The 20,662-nt window shown below is 39.7% G+C and overlaps 1 protein-coding gene across 3 annotated transcripts in view; it reads right to left on the bottom strand.

Annotated features, from left to right (window-relative positions):
• Positions 1 to 20,662, bottom strand: part of LOC126213067 (zinc finger protein 99-like) — a 205,315-nt gene that overhangs the window by 150,241 nt on the left and 34,412 nt on the right. For 2 of the 3 annotated variants that reach the window (XM_049940650.1, XM_049940649.1), the window contains exons 2-3: positions 11,984 to 12,064; positions 11,625 to 11,673 (exon numbers count right to left, since the gene is read on the bottom strand). In XM_049940650.1, coding sequence (XP_049796607.1) covers positions 11,625 to 11,657 — 33 coding nt within the window. In that variant the 5' untranslated portion in view covers positions 11,658 to 11,673; positions 11,984 to 12,064. The remainder of the gene's footprint in view (positions 1 to 11,624; positions 11,674 to 11,983; positions 12,065 to 20,662) is intronic. The other variant, XM_049940648.1, reaches the window with a different exon arrangement.

Here is a 20,662-nt window from a genome sequence, read left to right as displayed (position 1 = left end):
TGCAGTTGTTTGTTATCAACTAGTGACAAGGTTGTTCCGTTATCCTTCTGGCTGGGTGATATGTGATGTGCCTTTTATCAGTTTATTTGAGTACTTAGCAACCACCACAGTTTTTGAGAAGTCCTACAGTGTCCCGGGTAAATCATTTATGCAGATAAATGTTAGGAATGGTCAAGCACTAAACCTTGACGGATATAATGTTCCAACATTTTCAGACAATGGAAAGTTCAAGCAGGAATATGAGCACTGTAGGAAATTATAGATTGCTACTTACCGTAAAGAGGACAAATTAAGTTGCAGATAAGCACAATTAAAAGACACAAAAAGCTTTTGGAAACAGCCTTCAACAGAATTAAACACACACACACACACACACACACACACACACACACACACACACACACACCATTCATTCACATAAGCAAGCACACTTCACACATATGAATAATTCCAGCATGTTGGGCCAGAATGCAACTATGACACCGGATGGAAGCAGCAGTCTGTAGGGAGCAGGGATGGGGAAGGGATAGCAGTGTATGTGTATGGGGAGAGAGGAGTGCTGTCTAGTAGTGTGTACAGGAACTAGAATGCCAACAGGTGCAGTGTCTGGTGGCAAATAAAGAGGGTGCGAGATGAGAATGAGGAGGAGGTAATAGGGCAGAGGGTGTGGAAAATATTGGGTGGAGAGTGTGGGGACAGTATGTTACACAAGTGAAGGAGGTGTTGTAAAGATAACTCCCATCTGCAACATTCAGAAAAGCTGATGTTGGAGGATAGGGTTCACATGGCTCAGGTAGTGAAGCAGCCATTGAAATCAGGCATGATATCTTCACCTGTATAATGTGCCACAAGGTGGTCTACCTTGGTCTTGACCACAGGTTGGTGGTGGCTGATCAGCCTGGTGAACCGCTTGTATGTAGTCATACTAACACAAAAAAAGCTGTGCAATGATTTCAGTGGAACTGGTATTTACCAGGCTGCTTTCATAGGTGGCCTCACCCTTGATGGGGTAGGATAAACCTACTTCAACATCCAAGCCATCTGGATCCTCCCCTCCACCACCATCTTTTCTGAACTTTGCAGATGGAAGTTATCCTTACAACACATTTTCTGCTCCTGTAATTACCTTAGCCTCAACCTACAACATACTGCTACACACCCTCCACACAAAAGTTTCCACCCCCTGTCCTATCACCTTCACTTCTCGTCTCCCACACCCTTTGTTTGCTGCCATCTGCCAACACACCTAACCATCCCTCCCCACTTCTCTCCTTTTTTCACTTTTTCCCACCTTGCCCCACAACCTCCTGACAATACACATGTTGGTATTCTAGTCCCTGCACACCCCACCACAGTGTTCCTCTCCCCCCACCCCACCCCCAACTGTACAATGCTATCCCTTCCCCTTCCCCTTCCCTGTACCTCCACATTGCTGCTTCCATCCCAAGTGATAGCTGCATTCCGGCCCAAGCTGCCAGAACTGGCAGTCATATGTGCGCGAGGTGAGCTTGCCTGTGTGAATGAATGGTGTGTGTTTCTCTTCTTCTGACAAAGGTTGTGGTAAAAAGCTTTGTGCAGGTCTTAATTGTGCCTGTCTGCAACTTAACATGTCATCTGTATGGTAAACAGCAATCTACCTTTTCCTACATTGTTGATATTCATACCTGGATTCTCCATTGTCTGATTTTCCTGAACAGCTTTTTTCCATCCTACAACCCTCTGATATTTTCCTTTGATACTATTCTCTATAGCATTCCTCTTCTCAGTGATTGTTCTTTCCCCTTTTTCCTGTGTTTATTCACCACCTCCCAAAATGCTTACTTCCGAGCCACACTTTAGCAACAATCATCCACACACAACACAGGCTTTGTGATTGTGCAGATTGTTGATGCACCATCTGATACTCCAGATTCTTGCCTCTGATAGTTTTATATTTATTCCTACTACTCCCATTTCATCCTAAATCCTGACATACTTTAGTGTTTTATTTTACACACCTTCCCATGCCAAAGGAACTTGTGATCTTCAACCTAACTCACCCTCTCTTCTCTTTTCACAACACACACTCTCTTACCTCATCAGTTACTTTTCTCCCACATTTCTGTATGTTCGTGTGTACTTTTATGTAGTTTCGTGCATTTTTGTGTATTTCCATGGTTTGTGGGTGTTTTTACTTATCTGTGCATGTTTTAGGTGTCTTATGTATTTTTCCACTTCTTTCCTGTTATCCAACTCCTCTCAATGATCAACACTCACTTTGATAATTTTGATGACATTCCCATTTCCTGTACACCATTTTTGGCAAAGGGAACCATGATTCATTTTCCTGCATCAGTTCCAAAAAGTATCCCTTTCCCTGGCTAAAACTGGATCCCCCCATGCTATTTGTGAAATGCTGTTTAAAACATGGAATCCACCGAAACAAACTAACCATAAAAATTTCTCTCTCTGGATCCCACCCCTCCTTCCACAATAAACATCACCTTTTCAGACTCCTCCAGTACCCGGGCCTCACAAACCCTTTACTGCAAAAACATCTCCATGGCACAGGCATCCTAGAACCACCTCTGCTACCTCTGCAAACTACTGCTACTGTGCAATTCGTGCTTCTTACATCACATCTCTCAAACTGAATCCCTTGCTCTCCAGCACCTGGAGGAGCATTCCAGACACCAACTTTATAAGTTATCCTACCTGCTGGCATCCTACCGCTGTCTCAGGGTACCACTACCAACCCCTACTGTACTCACAATGTTCCTCCTTGTCCACCTGCCATAGCACCTAAACTCTGGCTAACTGACCTTTTCAACTTTCCATGTCCCCGAAACTCCCTACCAACACTTCTCCAAATCTAGCTCTGAAACATTGCTGTAGCAGTGTTGTTAACCTTTCCACCAAAACCTTCAGCTCCACAGAAGTTTCAGTCCTATCCTAAGACCTCACCTTTAGCCCTAAATCCAAGTTTAACCAACCTTGTAAAAGACCTGTTCTACTTTTCTCTATCCCTGTAATGGAAACACTTCTTTGCCACCAATCCCTCCAACCAAAACCAAGTAAATCATATACTGAGCCCTGCCTCTCCCAGTTCACATCACCACCCAACTGTGATCCTCCCCCTCCCACCTAACCACCTGCTGGTCACCTTTCAGGAAATATTTACCTTCAAATTACCTGCAGGCAAAGGTTCCACAACTGTTGTTCTGAATTGCAGCAACTACCTGGTGGAAGAACTGCCAATTTTCTGACTATTCCACCTATAAACTCTGCTTGAGTGATCCCATCCCAGAAGTCTAACACAGCCTCCATGCCCCTCCTTAAAGCCTGAGGCACTTTCCAAAATTTCTCTGCTGAATCCATTTCCCTCCTCACCCCTATGACACCCCACACACCCACTTTCTATGTGCTCCCCAAAATCCATAAACCCAAAAATCCTGGATGCCCCATTGTGGCTGGTTATTGCGCAGCCACTGAAAAACTTTCGGCCCTCATTAACCAACACCTCCAACCAATAGCCCATAAAATAGCACTAGTTAGAGAACCATAACTTCCTCCACCGCCTCTCCACCATGCCCACCCCTTTACCTCCTGGATCCCTTTTCATCATTGTTAATGCCACTTCCCTATACATCAACATACCTCACGCCCATGGTCTTACCACTTACAGTATCTTTCCCAAAATCCTCCAGACACCACTATCTCATTCCTCATACACCTTATTATCATCATCCTAGCTCATAACTACTTCTCCTTTGAAGGGTAGGTAAACAAACAAATTCGCAGCACAGCCAACGGCACCTGCATGGGAACCTATTCCCACCTGTTTATGGGCCATCTACAGAAGACTCTCCAAGCCTTCCAACACAGCAAACCCAAGTCTGGTCCACGATACCCTATTTTCATTCCCTTACAACATTAACAGTTTCTCTCCCATCTGGTCCTCCTCAACCCAGCATGTCACCTTCCTACACCTTGAGTACCTTCTCCCTGATGGCTCCACCCATTCCTCTGTCCACATTAAACCCACCTACAGTACCTTCATTTTGACAGATGTTATCCCTTTCACACAAAAAAATCCCTCACATACTGCCTCGCCACATGGGGATGACATATCTGCAGTGACAAGAATTTCCTTGTCCAGTATGCTGAGGGTCTCCCCAAGACTTTTACAGACATGCACTATTGCCCAGACCTACTCCACAAACAGGTCTCCCATGCCATTTCCCATCACACTCCCAATTTACCCACCACCCCCAAGAATCAGCCATGAATGAGTGCCCACTTCATCACATAGTACCACACTGGACTGGAACAACTGAAGCTCATCTTCACCAGGGCTTTGATTACCTACCATGCCCTGAAATAAGGGACACCTACCCTGAAATCCTTCCCACCCCTCCTAAAGTGGTGTTCCATCACCCCCCAACCTCCATTACACCCTAGCCCATTCTTGTGCCACTCCCACTTCCAACAACATGCAACTAAGATCATATCCCTGTGATAGACCCAGGTATCGCCTGTGAAAGCAGCTATGTCATTCACCAGCTCTGCTGCAATCACTGCACAGCTTTTCATATTGGTATGATTACCATCCAGCTGTCCTCCACGATGAATGACTACTGCCAAACTGTGACCAAAAGCGAAGTAGGACACTGTGGCAGAACATGCAGCTGAACATAACACTGGCTGCTTCACTACCCAAGCCATCTGGATTCTACCCTCCAACACCAGCTTTCCTGAAATGCACAGATGGGAGTTATCCTTACAACACATTCTCTACTCCTGTAAGTATCCCAGCCTCAATCTACAGTAACATACTGGCCCCACACCCAACAGTTTCCACCTCTCCCCTTCACCACCTCCACATTCTCATCTCACAGCCACCATTTGCCAATGCACCCAAGCACCTTTCCCCACACCACTTTTTTTTTTTTTTGGTTCTGTTTTCTCCACTTTCCTGCACATAACTTGCTGATGCTGCACCTGTTGGCATTCTAGTCAATGCCAAACACTCTTCCCCCCTGCCCCACCCCCACAAGCCACACAGTGCTATCTCTTCCAATTCCCTGCCCTCTTTAGATGGCTGCTTCCATCCCACATGATAGCTGCATTTTGGCCTGAGTTGCCAGAGTTGGCAGTCATGTGTACACGAGGTGTGCTTGCTTGTACGAATGAATGAACATTGTGTGTGTTTCTATTTTTTCTGATGAAGGCTGTGGCCAAAACCTTTGTGTAAGTTCTTTTAATCGTGCCTGTCTGCAACTTAACATGTCATGTTTATGGTAGGCAGCAATCTAGCTTTTCCTACATTGCTGATATTTTAAGATTTTGTCATTCTATATTTATTCTTGTGCTAAAGACAATCTTCATGTGGAGCAGCGAATGTCCTATCTTCTGGAAATGTAGTTATGTGCATCATTGTTCCTTTCAAATTTCGGTGTATTATTTACAACAGACATCACAAGGGAATAAATATACTGCAGAGCAGTGGTCAAAATGTGTAATAGCAACAGATGTCTACACTATGATCCTGGGTGAACACCATGTATCATCTAAGGACTAGTTATCCCACAATATTATTCCATTTGGCATTACTGAATGAAAATATCACAATCATATCGACTTACTGATTTGTTTCTCCCCAAGTTTTGAAATGATTTGAAGTACACATGTGGCTGAACTATGTTGTTTATGCGACCAAAATGTGTCCCTTTTTCAATTTAATTTCTCATCATTATGAACACCAAAAATATCAAAGTTTCCACACTCGTTACGTCTTTGCCATGTGTTACACTTTTAGTTAGTGTAGTTCCCCTACATGTGAAACCTGAAAATGATGTCTTTCTGAAATTGAGAGCCACATTAACATATAGTTCCTGAAGACGTGCAGTTGCCTTTTCAGTGACTGCACAATCTACAGTCTTGATGGTTGGTTTAGCTAGCTTTGTAATATTATTAAAGATAACACTGAATGAATGAATGAAAGCATGGGTAAGTTATAGTTGTTATATTTCCCAAAGACATGAAGCTGCATCAACCCTGTCTTCAGGATGAAAACAACAATGAAAGCAACAGCAACAAAAAACAACAACAAAAACAACAACCAAAGGGTTTGCACAAGCACAGAAAATTGCTAGAGGATTATTTTTTGGTCAATTTCAATCACATCTGAGTTTTAAGGTCATATACTACATTCTTTCTAGAAAAGCCTTTATGGCAGCCAAACTCAGCTCTTGTTACAAAACTGCCACAAGTGTTTTTCAATATTTTGTTATGATCTACTTTACAAAATATTCTGAGCCTGTTAGGAAGAGGTTAGAAGAGCCTATAATTAGAAGTGACTTGCTTATCTTCACTTTCATCAACTGGTTGTTACTTCTGAATTTGGCAGTATTTTATTTTAATATCTTCACTCACTGACAGATTACAAATGTGATACACAGCGCCAGCAGGCTTTTCTACCAAGTCAGCTCAAAATTTTAGTTCTTTGGCTGAATACTATAATGACCAGAAGAGTTACTCTTTTTTGGTGGACTAATTTGTGTGACCTCTTTTGTGGGTAATATGGCAAAAAATGTCTGCTGCAGAAGTATCCAATGCCTGTCAAGTAAATCTAATGACTGTTTTTAATGTTTCTTTTCTATCTCTTCTTTTTAGCAATTGGTAAGAAGAATGCACTGAATTCTGCAGCAATGGATTTCAATTTAACTTCGTTTGCCTCACTACTGGTCATTAATGCACTGAATATCACCTCTAATTGAGTAGATTTATTTCATTCCAAATAATGCTCAAAATTCACTAAATTTTTTTACATAGTGTATAGTTTAGTCTTTTTTGTGATGTGAAATACATTCAGTACTGCATGTAGTGTACCAGTTAATATTTGTCTAGACCTAATCCTCTGCATTAAGTGAAGCTTTTTCCTCCTGGTACAACATAGTTTGATCTCAGATATTATCCATGATTTCTCTCAAGTCCCACACTGAGAAACTATGTTGCTGTGACACCAGCATATGGATTGTAGTCAAGATTCTATCAGTACTTGACTGTTCAGATATTATGGATGTGGGAGCTATGTGGGACTTTTAAAAATAAGCATTCAGCTAAAGTAACAGCAACAGGAATAGTTAAAAACAAGTAAAATTTTGTGCTTTAATCTGGAATGCTAAAGCTACAATTCAATTCTATGTTACTAATAGTTTTGTTTATCAAATACCGAGGTCAATGGGGCTATTTCCTTTTTCACAGTTTCTTCCATCTGTGAATTTAATGGATAAATCGTCTTCATATTCACTTTGAAAAATTACTATTGAACTGTGAATCCCTTCATTGGAAGCAGAATTTATAAATTTTGGGAAAATAATTTTGAAGAAACAGTTAACATTATGCATATGTCACATTTGCTTTTTTATATGGCTACAATGATGTCCAAACTTTTGTGGTTGGCAGGAGAGCCAAAACCGTGTTACTAGAGGAGGCTGAAAGGCACGCGTTTTAGCTGACACAGGCTGGCGTGAGGTCTGGAACAGGACAAGGAAATTGGAATTTAGAAAAACGGACGTAGCTCGTGGAATACTTAACTTTAATCCATTAATGACGAACGTCGCTCTTGACGGTACATAGTTCACAATATCAATAGTAACTGATAATGGCGCCTTGCTAGGTCGTAGCAAATGACGTAGCTGAAGGCTATGCTAAACTACCTTCTCGACAATTGAGAACGTAAGTAGGCAGTGAACCATCGCTAGCAAAGTCGGCTGTACAACTGGGCGAGTGCTAGGAAGTCTCTCTAGACCTGCCGTGTGACGGCACTCAGTCTTCAATCATTGATAGTGGTGACACGCGGGTCCGACGTATACTAACAGACCGCGGCCAATTTAAAAGGCTACCACCTAGCAAGTGTGGTGTCTGGCAAAGTTTGCGAGAAGTTTGATGGGTGCTAAAATGATTGCACTATTTTATTTTCTTATTTTCACCCTTTGTCCCCAAAAAGCTATACTATTGGATTCCAGTGTTATTGTCATATTAACAATAATCTCAAGCATGTATTTTCACATGTTCTCACTTTTCTTTAGTTATGAATACATGCAAGTGTCAACTGTATTTTTCTTACAACACGAATTGTGTGCAACACATGTCTTCAGACATGCATATAGTTGTCTGTCACACTACACGTTTGGTTAGCCACCTCCAATCTTTAACCAGTTCCCTCAAGCTGAAGGATTTTGTCAGACAAAGAACCTTTTCGTTTCATCATTTACATCTAGCTAACAATAAGCCTATCATTTGAGTAGTCTGCAATATGAACAGGCCTAATTACATTTACAGCAATTCTGCTACCACTACCATTTCGCTTTGATAACTGCTGTTATCATTTTTCACTTTTGAATCGCACTCACTTGTGACACTGCAAACTTCGATGCTTGCTGTGCTAAACTAAGTAGACTCTTTGTTATTACACCATTCGTTTTTATTTGATAATTGACAGTGTTGCCAAATAAAGATATGACAAAAGTTAAACATTCACAAAAATGTGTTCTACAGTCTCTGATACATCAAGAATTGATAATTTTTTACCTGAATGTGATACCGTGGTATACATATTCGTTGTTGTCATTTGCTTGTAATAACTGATCTTGCTGCACTTCTGTGATGTCTGAAGAACATGCTGCAATCAAAGTGGTACAAGAGAGGGAAAGGACTAGCATTGCTTAAATACTCTCTGCTAAGTTCAATTTAGCACTGACTGATTCTCTGAAACCATGACCATTTCTATGTGTTTGAGTTTACTGTTTATCATATACATATTTCTGTATTTATATTTTTATGTACTTTAATTTTAATTCTTAATAAAATAACAACAATATTTCACTTTCTGTGTCCCCCTGAAGTATCAGGCTGACCTGCATTGCAGGCCGTAATGTTACACCCCTGCACAGACGGTATGTTTCTGACATTTACTCAGTCTGAAATGAGTACTGGGGAACCCTGGAACCAAAGTGACCACTGACTGTGTGTCTGCCCACAAAAAGGCCTCTGTGACAGGCCCTGGCCAACAAGGACTCTTGTGCTTGTGGGTTTGGATTATAAGGATAAGTTACTGTAACAAATATTCTCAAAATATGTAATCATAACATTAACTGATTTTTCTGCATTAAATTATTTGTCTACTTTTAACTTTTAATTCACGAACAAAATGCCAGTTAGTTCTGTATCAACTACTGTATGCTTTAAACACATCACATGCACAGTGATTGCAAGAGGCGATTCTATCAACATGTAACAAACAGAAAATAATCCATTCATACAAATTAAAATGAAAAGTCTTTATACACCACACAGTTTTAATTTACTGGAGAAAGAACTACGCAAAGGTTTATGTGTCAATGGAGCTATAAAATAACCTGCCTTACGTATCAAATAACAATCATGACATATTAACTTTCAGTATAAAACACTTTTCTTCTTAGATCATTTAACTTGTTTACAATTTGGTAATGTCAATATTTTTAATAATTTCTTTATGAACATGCGGAACTGGCCAATCATTCAATCTTTTCTGTATCACTGCTGACCGCAAAAACGTTTTCAGTCATCTAAGTGCTGAACACCAATGCTCTGAGGTACAAGAAGTAATAGTTATAAGTAAAATCATCCAAACAAGCTTCACAAATTCTGCGAGCATTTCATCACACATAGGACCACAGTTTTCTCCACTTAAATATTTGTAGATGTCTGACAAGTTGGCAGCTTCCTCTTTCTTCATTCTGCACAGATATCGATACTTGTCTCTATACAATGTTAGCTTGTCTTTATCAGTATCTGCCACAAACAACTGCAGGGTACGATCAGCACCAGTTTGACCAATAGCAAAAGCCTCAAGTTGTGGAATAAGTTCCAGAACTGTTCAGTCAAATCTACAATTTAGCACAGCCGGAGTCACATCAATTATTTCAAAGAATATTTGTCTGCACATTTGCCCCGGTGTTTGATATGCATCAGGCTCACTGCCTTCCTCGTAATGTTTTAGCATCTTCCTTTTTCTATGCAAAATGGTTAATCAATGTTAAGTTTCTCTGTTTTCCTAATGGTTTCATTCCACACCTCAAAAAATATATCCCCCGTGAAGCTAAACTTGCAGACAAAACCAATGTTTTGATTTCTTGGTATGACGATGACTTTTTCTGAAAAGAATGAAGTTGCTCAATCCTGCCGAAAACTGAAATTAACATTGTCAGGGAAAAAGAAATCTGAGTTGATGCAGTTTTGAAAAATATCCACTAGCATTCCCACCAACTTCGCTTTTTACTTCTGACACATCATCCAATAATTGTAACAGAATGTCATAACTACATTTCAATGACTTTAATGATTGTACCGACCCACCACTTCATAAGACAGAATGGCTGCAAAGTCAGTCTGAACGTTCTTATACAACAACATCTCCATTTTTTTCTTGTAGCGATTGAAACACTGCTAGCACCTTTGGCAAATGTCTTACAAATGGTATTAATTCATGAAGAATCACCAGAAAGTTTTACACATAACTAATACCTTACATCGCATGTTGTACTACCAAATTCAAATTATGTGCTGAACAATGAACAAATATAGCTCACGGTTCCAACCGAGTAATCCTACTTTGTAATCATGTTAAAAACTGGCATTGCTCACACCATTATAACATTACCCACGACAGCACTTTATGTCAAGGGATAAATGTCTTATGACATCCTCGATGATGTCAGACAATGTCCAAGAACTTGTTGCAGCTACTTCTTGAAGCCCACAAAAACTCCTTCAACCTGAAGATTTTTATTGACATATCTGAAACATATGGATAGTTGTTCCATCACTGATACATTGGAAGTCTCATCTAAAGTAAGAGAAAAGTATAGTGCCTCCTTAACATATTTCACAATGTTTTGCTGTACATTGCTGGATAATAACGAGACAATTTCATTCAGTACATCACGAGAAACCCACTCATATGCAGCAGCCAAGATTTCAAGTCAGTAGCATTTTCTGCTCTATGTAACAACTGATTAATTTTTGATGCTTCATCGGTGTGATCACGAACCGTTATTCCTTGCTGACTTAGAAATTGGAGGGATGTTGTCATCTTTAATATTGTCCTGCATGTGAATTTCTCATATCTTCTAATTTGTGTGTCGAGGTAAGGGATGACACATTGGTAACTTGTCTTGTAGTTGCCACAGCTGTCACAGATGAATGGTGAAGTGTATATTTTTCATGAACTCTTAAACATTCAATTGCCTTTTTCTCCTGGGAAAATCCATTTTGATCAAATGCATTACACAAATCCCTGTCTGCAGAAGTAGCAGTTTTTGACGGAAGCACTATACTAGAATCAAAAGCATTTTTACACACACTACAGAATGCTCTGTAAGATAAAATTCTTCTGGGCCTCTGAGTGCACTTTCAATCTATAAAATTGTTTGACATTTCAACCATTTGCATTTTATATCCCCCAATACCAGTTTGATTACATTCCAATGAGAATATTATCAGTTTCAACATCTTGTTCCTGTCACATCATTCTAGTTTATGATGTATTATTCTGTGTTCCATATAAGTCAAGACATTAGAAAGCTCACTGGACATACCCTGAAGTTTCTCTTCTTGTTTAGCTCTGCCATGACTTGCCCATTGCCACTGAGAGATAAAAAAACCAAATTTTACTAAAAGATAAAATATCAAATGCATACAAAATAAATGGTACCAAGAAGAAGTGTTTTAAATACGACTGTAGATATGATTATAAGGACTGTTTAGAATCTCTTCACAAATGAACAAACTACATCAGCAAGAACTACATAAGAACACTGGAACATTACTAACAGCACTTACTTCCAGAAAACACACACACAATGCTTACTTTACTGTAACACATCCTTTACATTCCGCAATTAGCCAGAGATGTTTTTCTATCCATATGCAATATGTAAGAAATATGAATGCTTACAATGTTCTCGGTTTCCTCTAGTCCCAAATTTAGTTCTAGTTTCTTCTTGGACTCTGAGTTTACTAATTGAGCTTCACGAATCTGAAAAGAAGGCGAAAACAAAATCTTAGTTACAAATGTTTATATCTTTCTGCACATATTACATAGCTCTCAGTATTTTCTTATGCATATCATCCACTATCCACTGATTCTGATCTCTTATGTAAGAAAATTTAATGAATCTAATTTTCTGATGAGGTGTTATAATGTATATCAATATGATTTAATCTCCATTCTCAAGATTCTTTGCAAAATATCATTCACTTCTTTCCTACACAGCATACATAATAGTATTATATGAGGGTGATTTGAAAAATTCTTGGAATCACCATGAGAGGTCAGCACTAGCACAAGTTGTTCACATGATATTCATTGGACTGTTGCCTGTTAACACGTGCCACATCAGTGCTCTTGGAAGAGAGCTGTGGCAGTGATGTTCCCGTGTAGTGATTTGCGAAGATGGGAAAAAAAAAGTTGAGCAGTGATTAAGTACTTCATAAAGAAATGTATGAAAGCAAAGAACATTCATGGTGATTTCCACAACACACTGGGGGACTCTGCTCCTTCATATCCGACTACTGCCAAGTGGACAAATGAATTTAAATTTCCCCACAGTGGTTGGCCAAGATGTGTCACTACTCCGGAAATCATAGCAGATGTGCACAATATAGTCATGGAGGACCGCTGATTGAAAGTGTGTGAAACTGCTCATGCTTGCCAGATGTCATGTGCAAAGGTATATCACATTTTAACTGAAGAACCGGAAATGAAAAAATTATCTAAAAGATGGGTGCTGTTACTCTTGATGATGAATCAAATGCATGCTGTCACCATGGCAAAATTACACAGACTGAGGTATGAATTGTTGCCACACCTGCCATATTAGCTTAATATGGCTCCATCAGACTTCCATCTCTTCTGAAAATGAAAATTTTGTATGCGGACAAAGATTCGCTTCAAACAGAGAATTGATAGTTGGAGCTGACAACTATTTTGCAGGCCTGGAGGAAGCTAATTTTCGAGATGAGATCAACGCACTCTAACATCGTTGGACTAAGTGCATTAATCAACAAGGAGACTACACTGAAAACTAAAAAAGTTTCAGTGATGTAAGTACTTTTTTTCTATTCTGTTCTGAGAACTTTTCAAACCGCACTTGTAGTATACGGCGTAAGCAACATGTTGCTCTTTGGCATACTGAATTTGCCTATGAATGATACAACATTCTTCTTTCGATCTTCTATCTTCTGTACCAGTCCTTCCCTTAATGATCATATACTCCATGAGAAAGGTGTTCTGGTAGTCATTTCTTCATTTCTTCTACAAATGAGTTATAGTCTTCATTGTTCACAATATGAGAGTATGTTTGCTAAAAGCATGTTGCTACAGATTCATAATGCAGCAGCTATATGGAACAGCATCTTACCTTAAAACCTTCACACAGCTTCTGATGTGAACAGTAATGGCTTTTTAATCCTTTCTTGTGGTACTCCCAAAGTAACTTTATGATCTGACTATTTTGCATCCTTAACATATTCACTGCTATACGCAAAACTTGAGGATGGTAGCAATGTTGCAATGTGATGCCTCTTTCTATGCTGAATACAGCTGATTTTTACAATTTTCTTTGTTTCATGTTCCAGCCTTTGGACTGGCACTTGGAGTTAGGTTACGGTTTTTACATTATTTATGCCACTTATTGACGTCCATAACAATACTACAGTCTCTCAGGAAACTGTAAAGATGTAGAACTGACAGAAATGGCAGAACGTATATTGAAACATCGTCTGTCAGCAAAATTAAATTCTGTCATAAGTACTGATACAGAGGTGGCTACATAATCATTTACTGTACATTGACATGGCACAATTGGCTTTAGAGTAAATTATAAAGCATGACAAGAGTCTGACTAGTGCTGAAGTGAAATGGACCTCATGTTCCACCATAGATAAATGAGAAACAAGCACATACATCAAAAAAGCTACAGCAGGTCAACAATACCAGAGGCACTTCCCACTAACTTGCTGTAGTAACCAACTGAGGACATGGTGTGCTTCAACTACTGTGGCACTCCACCACAGTCAACAGATCAATAATGAAGTGCTGACTCAATAAACCACTTTTGTTTATCCAAGATGGTAAAAAATAAGTTTTTAGGATACACAGCAATGCCCTTTTATAAATGTAATGTCACAACCCCCTCATTGTGCACTCTAACAGTAAGGTGCTTTTTTCCTTAAAGTTTCCCATCTACCATCATTTTAAGACAATATATACAGGATTTATCCTAATTAATGGCAGAAGTGCACAGAATTGAAAGTACATGATTCTAGATGAAAAAAGTCTCAGTAAGTACAGTTGTTGTTGTTGTTGCTGTTGTTGTTGTCTTCAGTCCTGAGACTGGTTTGATGCAGCTCTCCATGCTACTCTATCCTGTGTAAGCTTCTTCATCTCCCAGTACCTACTGCAACCTACATCCTTCTGAATCTGCTTGGTGTATTCATCTCTTGGTCTCCCTCTACGATTTCTACCCTCCACGCTACCCTCCAATACTAAATTGGTGATCCCTTGATGCCTCAGAACATGCCCTACCAACCGGTCCCTTCTTCTTGTCAAGTTGTGCCACAAGCTCCTCTTCTCCCCTATTCTATTCAATACCTCCTCATTAGTTACGTGATCTACCCATCTAATCTTCAGCATTCTTCTGTAGCACCACATTTCGAAAGCTTCTATTCTCTCCCTGTCCAAACTATTTATCGTCCATGTTTCACTTCCATACATGGCTACACTCCATACAAATACTTTCAGAAATGACTTCCTGACATTTAATTCAATACTCAATGTTAACAAATTTCTCTTCTTCAGAAACGCTTTCCTTCCCATTGCCAGTCTACATTTTATATCCTCTCTACTTCGACCCTCATCAGTTATTTTGCTTCCCAAATAGCAAACCACCTTTACTACTGTAAGTGTCTCATTTCCTAATCTAATTCCCTCAGCATCACACGATTTAATTCGACTACATTCCATTATTCTCGTTTTGCTTTTGTTGATGTTCATCTTATATCCTCCCTTCAACACACCATCCATTCCGTTTAACTGCTCTTCCAAGTCCTTTGCTGTCTCTGACAGAATTACAATGTCATTGGCGAACCTCAAAGTTTTTATTTCTTCTCCATGGATTTTAATACCTACTCTGAACTTTCTTTTGTTTCCTTCACTGCTTGCTCAATATACAGATTGAGCATCGGGGAAAGGCTACAACCATGTCTCACTCCCTTCCCAACCACTGCTTCCCTTTCATGTCCCTCGACTCTTATAACTGCCATTTGATTTCTATACAAATTTTAAATAGCCTTTCGCTCCCTGTATTTTACCCCTGCCACCTTCAGAATTTGAAAGAGGGTATTCCAATCAACGTTGTCAAAAGCTTTCTCTAAGTCTACAAATGCTAGAAACGTAGGCTTGCCTTTCCTTAATCTAGCTTCTAAGATAAGCCATAGGGTCAGTATTGCCCCACGTGTTCCAATATTTCTATGGAATCCAAACTGATCTTCCCCAAGGTCAGCTTTTACTAATTTTTCCATTCGTCTGTCAAGAATTCGCGTTAGTATTTTGCCGCCGTGACTTATTAAACTGACATTTCGGTAATTTTCACATCTGTCAACACCTGCTTTCTTTGGGATTGGGATTATTATATTCTTCTTGAAGTCTGAAGCTATTTCGCCTGTCTCATACATCTTTCTCCCCAGATGGTAGAGTTTTGTCAGGACTGGCTCTCCCAAGGCCGTCAGTAGTTGTAATGGAATGTTGTCTACTCCCAGGGCCTTGTTTTGCCTCAGGTCTTTCAGTGCTCGGTCAAACTCTTCACGCAGTATCATATCTCCCATTTCATCTTCATCTACATCCTCTTCCATTTCCATAATATTGTCCTCAAGTACATCGCCCTTGTATAGACCCTCTATATACTCCTTCCACCTTTCTGCTTTCCCTTCTTTGCTTAGAACTGGGTTTCCATCTGGGCTCTTGATATTCATACAAGTGGTTCTCTTTTCTCCAAAGGTCTCTTTAATTTTCCTGTAGGCAGTATCTATCTTACCCCTAGTGATATATGCCTCTACATCCTGACATTTATCCTCAAGCCATACCTGCTTAGCCATTTTGCACTTCCCGTCGATCTCTTTTTTGAGACATTTGTATTCCTTTTTGCCTGCTTCATTTTCTGCATGTTTATATGTTTTCCTTTCATCAATTAAATTCAATATTTCTTCTGTTACCCAAGGATTTCTACTAACCCTCATCTTTTTACCTACTTGATCCTCTGCTGCCTTCACTACTTCATCCCTCAAAGCTACCCATTCTTCTTCTACTGTATTTCTTTCCCCCATTCCTGCCATTTGTTCCCTTACACTCTCCCTGATACTGTGTACAACCTCTGGTTCTTTCAGTTTAACCAGGTCCCATCTCCTTAAATTCTTACCTTTTTGCAGTTTCTTCAGTATTAATCTACAGTTCATAACCAATAGATTGTGGTCAGAGTCCACATCTGCCCCAGGAAATGTCTTACAATTTAAAACCTGGTTCCTAAATCTCTGTCTTACTATTATGTAGTCTATCTGATACCTTTTAGTATCTCCAGGGTTCTTCCATGTATACAACCTTCTGTCATGATTCTTGAACCAAGTGTTAGCTATGATTAAGTTATGCTCTGCACAAAATTCTACCAGGCGGCTTCCTCTTTCATTTCTTACCCCCAATCCATATTCACCTACTACGTTTCCTTCTCTCCCTTTTCCTACTACTGAATTCCAGTCATCCATGACTATTAAATTTTCATCTCCCTTCACTATCTGAATTATTTCTTTTATTTCATCATACATTTCTTCAATTTCTTCATCTGCAGAGCTAGTTGGCATATAAACTTGTACTACTGTAGTAGCCATGGGCTTCGTGTCTATTTTGACCACAATAATGCGTGCACTATGGTGTTTGTTGCCCGCATTCCTATTTTTTTATTCATTATTAAACCTACTCCTGCATTACCCCTATTTGACTTTGTATTTATAACCCTGTATTCGCCTGACCAAAAGTCTTGTTCCTCCTGCCACCGATCCCTAATTCCCACTATATCTAACTTTAACCTATCCATTTCCCTTTTTAAATTTTCTAACCTACCTGCCTGATTAAGGGATCTGACATTCCACACTCCGATCTGTAGAACGCCAGTTTTCTTTCTCCTGATAACGACGTCGTCCTGAGTAGTCCCCACCCGGAGATCCGAATGGGGGATTATTTTACCTCCGGAATATTTTACCCAAGAGGACGCCATCATCATTAACCATACAGTAAAGCTGCATGCCCTCGGGAAAAATTACGGCTGTAGTTTCCCCTTGCTTTCAACCGTTCGCAGTACCAGGACAGCAAGGCCGTTTTGGTTAATGTTGCAAAGGCCAGATCAGTCAATCATCCAGACTGTTGCCCCTGCAACTACTGAAAAGGCTGCTGCCCCTCTTCAGGAACCAGGCGTTTGTCTGGCCTCTCAACAGATACCCCTCCGTTGTGGTTGCACCTACAGTACGGCTATCTGTATCGCTGAGGCACGCAAGCCTCCCCACCAACGGCAAGGTCCATGGTTCATGGAGGGTACAGATAAACAAATTATTTGCAAGATGATTGCATCTTCAGGGTTACCCACCACTACCAATATGATTGCGATACGCAGTCTTTCTTTACATTTTTGAGACATGGAGTTGTAAATGAAATGGATACAACAGTATAGTATAGTCCCACTCAGGTCAGCAGTTTGCAGAGCATCAGCTGTGTTGTACGAGTGTTGGTGGTTACATAAAACATTACAGTAATGAGGAGTATGCTGATATGCCTTTTGTGTACCATAGGGATAACACCAATGCACAGGAATCTACTTGTTTGTATCAAGGATCATATGCTGCCCAAAGGCACCCTGAGGGTCAAATGTTTACAAGGCTACATGAATGCCTCCAAGAAACTGGGAGCTTTGGACATGCTGCGGAATCATGTAAGCCTACACAAGTTACACCTGCGCTTGAAGGCATTGTGAAGGAAACATTCAAACACACTCCATAAATCTTGTCAAGGACACTTGCCCCACACATTCCTGGAATGAGTCACAATCATGTTTGAGGAATAATCCATTGTAATATACCCGTACCTCCTCCAACAATTTCACAGTCTTAGTGACACAAACTTTGACCCTAGACTATCCTTCCATCACTGCCTGCAAAAACAAGTTGTAGGCAACCACACATTTCACAATAACACATTGTTAACAGTTAAATACTGTTTCACTCATTATGGTGTGTTTAATTATCACATTCTAATGCTTGAAGTCATCTAGGCTCCAACCCACATGCTGCGCACGAGTCTCCATATCTGCAATGTTTCTCACTGAATGTGTGGTTAGGGATACTTAGTGGTGATTGCACATGTTGCCAAACAAACTTAATGGATGGAATTTCTGTGGCATCATCTTGCTGGCTTGCTTGCAGATGTTCCCTTAAAGCCATGCCAGAGGATTTACTATATGCATGATGGAGCACGTGCATGTTTTGCTGCTATGGTGAGAAGACATCTCATGTGCCCATATGGCTGAAGATGGTTTGCGCAAGGAGGACCTGTACAGTGGACTCCAAGCTCATCGCATCTGAACCCCATAGATTCCCGAGTTTGGAACCAACTTAAAGATTTAATGTATGACACTACAGTTAACACAGTTGAAGAATTGGAGCAAAGACTTCTCAATGCTTGTCAAGAATTTCAAAGTAATCCAGCTGTGTTTGAAAGGAATCAAAATTAATGGCAGTGGTGGGTACATGCTTGAATCTGGGTACAAGGATGATGCATTCGACAACTCCTCTGATTAGTAGTAGTCGTGTAACTTTTATGTTTATTCAAACCACTTGCACTTCCGACAGTTTTTCTAATAACCTTTCTTAATGCTGTACAGTGTTGTTAGATTCTCTTAACTTGGATTACATTTAAACAGAATCAAGTCTGATGGCTGATAATCACAAGCTCATGATTATCACACAAACAGTTCATTTCCAGACCTACCTTTACTTAGATTTTTTCCTTCTAGTACCATGTACTTTCAACTGTATGCATTTATGACACTAATTACGATACACCCCATATAAATACCCCTTGTTTTCATCCTAATCTCCAAAATTACTTCAATTGCCTCAATGAACTATTCGTTTCGGCTGTTGCATTTTCCTCAAAATTTCTTTACCTGTCACTATCATAGTTGCCCATTAGTCTTGTTCATCTCTTCCTCGGCCTCATCTTCAAGCATCAGCTATTTTGCTGTTCAAATAGTAAAATGCAATACCATTAATTTCAGTGTTTGAACGGACATGGTTTTATACAGCAGCGTAGAATTTCTCGGCACTTAAGAAAACGAAAATCACGAGGAAAAAAACACGTTTTGGAAAGATCTTTGATGTGCAGCAACATGTACGCTGCATATTTTCATATTACGAAACTATAAACTCTAATTTCGCCAACAGGAAAAGTTAATGATTTAAGTTAATATACATAGTGTTGCTACAAGAAAAGCAAAGCTTTCGCATATAATATTTGTCTCCAAGATTAATAAGCTACAAGAGAAGCTAAGCTTTCACATACAATGTTGATTTGTTTAGCACGTTACACTTACGATACATCACAGAAATATGTCAGTAAAATTTTTAATACCAACATAAACTCTTATCTTCTGGGCTCGAAATTCTACTAGATGGCTCATCATCAAAGAGTTGATTTTTAATGAGAGCAAACGCTCTGCGACTTAAGAAATCCATCATACATTCTGGCACATAGTTCATCTTACATAAAAGGAAATTTACTTTGAAAATAATGCTTTTCGAACCACAATTCGCAATATTTTCCCGCGACCTATTAGAAATAGATTCATTTCAGCAGTTGCCAGAGAGCGCCAGATAAGAGGCATCACCATGCTTGCACGGCTACGGCGACGTAGGAAGCCCCTATGTTTGTACGTGTAAAACATTAAAAGATCTTTCTTACATTTTGTCATAAAAGAAACAAAACATCAGAGGATACTCCACGAGTGTTGGAATTTCATGAACCATACTAAAATGCATAGTTAGCCTTAAAGCACACATTAGTACATCCTGCTTCCCATGGACTTAGACCTTGACCCGATATTAAGCTTTTCGGTGTGATTTTGGGGACATAAATTCCATACGTGCTAGAAAATGAAAACGCGCACTTGAAATGCAGCGAACAGTTGAAACTAGCCAATAGTGAGGAATTAAACACTTTGTTTCAAATAAATTTACTGCCTCAGTAATAAAGCTTAATAAAAGCCAAATTTCTTTGGCAAACCGACAAAAATAACTATTATTCTGCAAGGCAATTACTGCTTGACTGTCAGAAAGGTGGAAATAAAATAAAATCTGAAACTAGTAACACATTTTAGCCTTCCGTAATTATGTGAATGTATTTTAATTCACTTGGTAACCCCCAGCCACAGAAATCCATCTTGTTTTTTTCCATTTGACGTGAGAGCAGTAAACGAAGAGGAAACAGAAAAATCACTAAATGTAAACACAGATCACGTGGAGAGTACCCCCCCCCCCC

The sequence above is a fragment of the Schistocerca nitens genome, chromosome 11 (assembly GCF_023898315.1).
Source record: "Schistocerca nitens isolate TAMUIC-IGC-003100 chromosome 11, iqSchNite1.1, whole genome shotgun sequence".
Classification (NCBI taxonomy): domain Eukaryota; kingdom Metazoa; phylum Arthropoda; class Insecta; order Orthoptera; family Acrididae; genus Schistocerca; species Schistocerca nitens.
The sequence above is the reverse complement of the archived record's forward strand: the minus strand, read 5'-3'. Positions and strand labels throughout refer to the sequence as shown.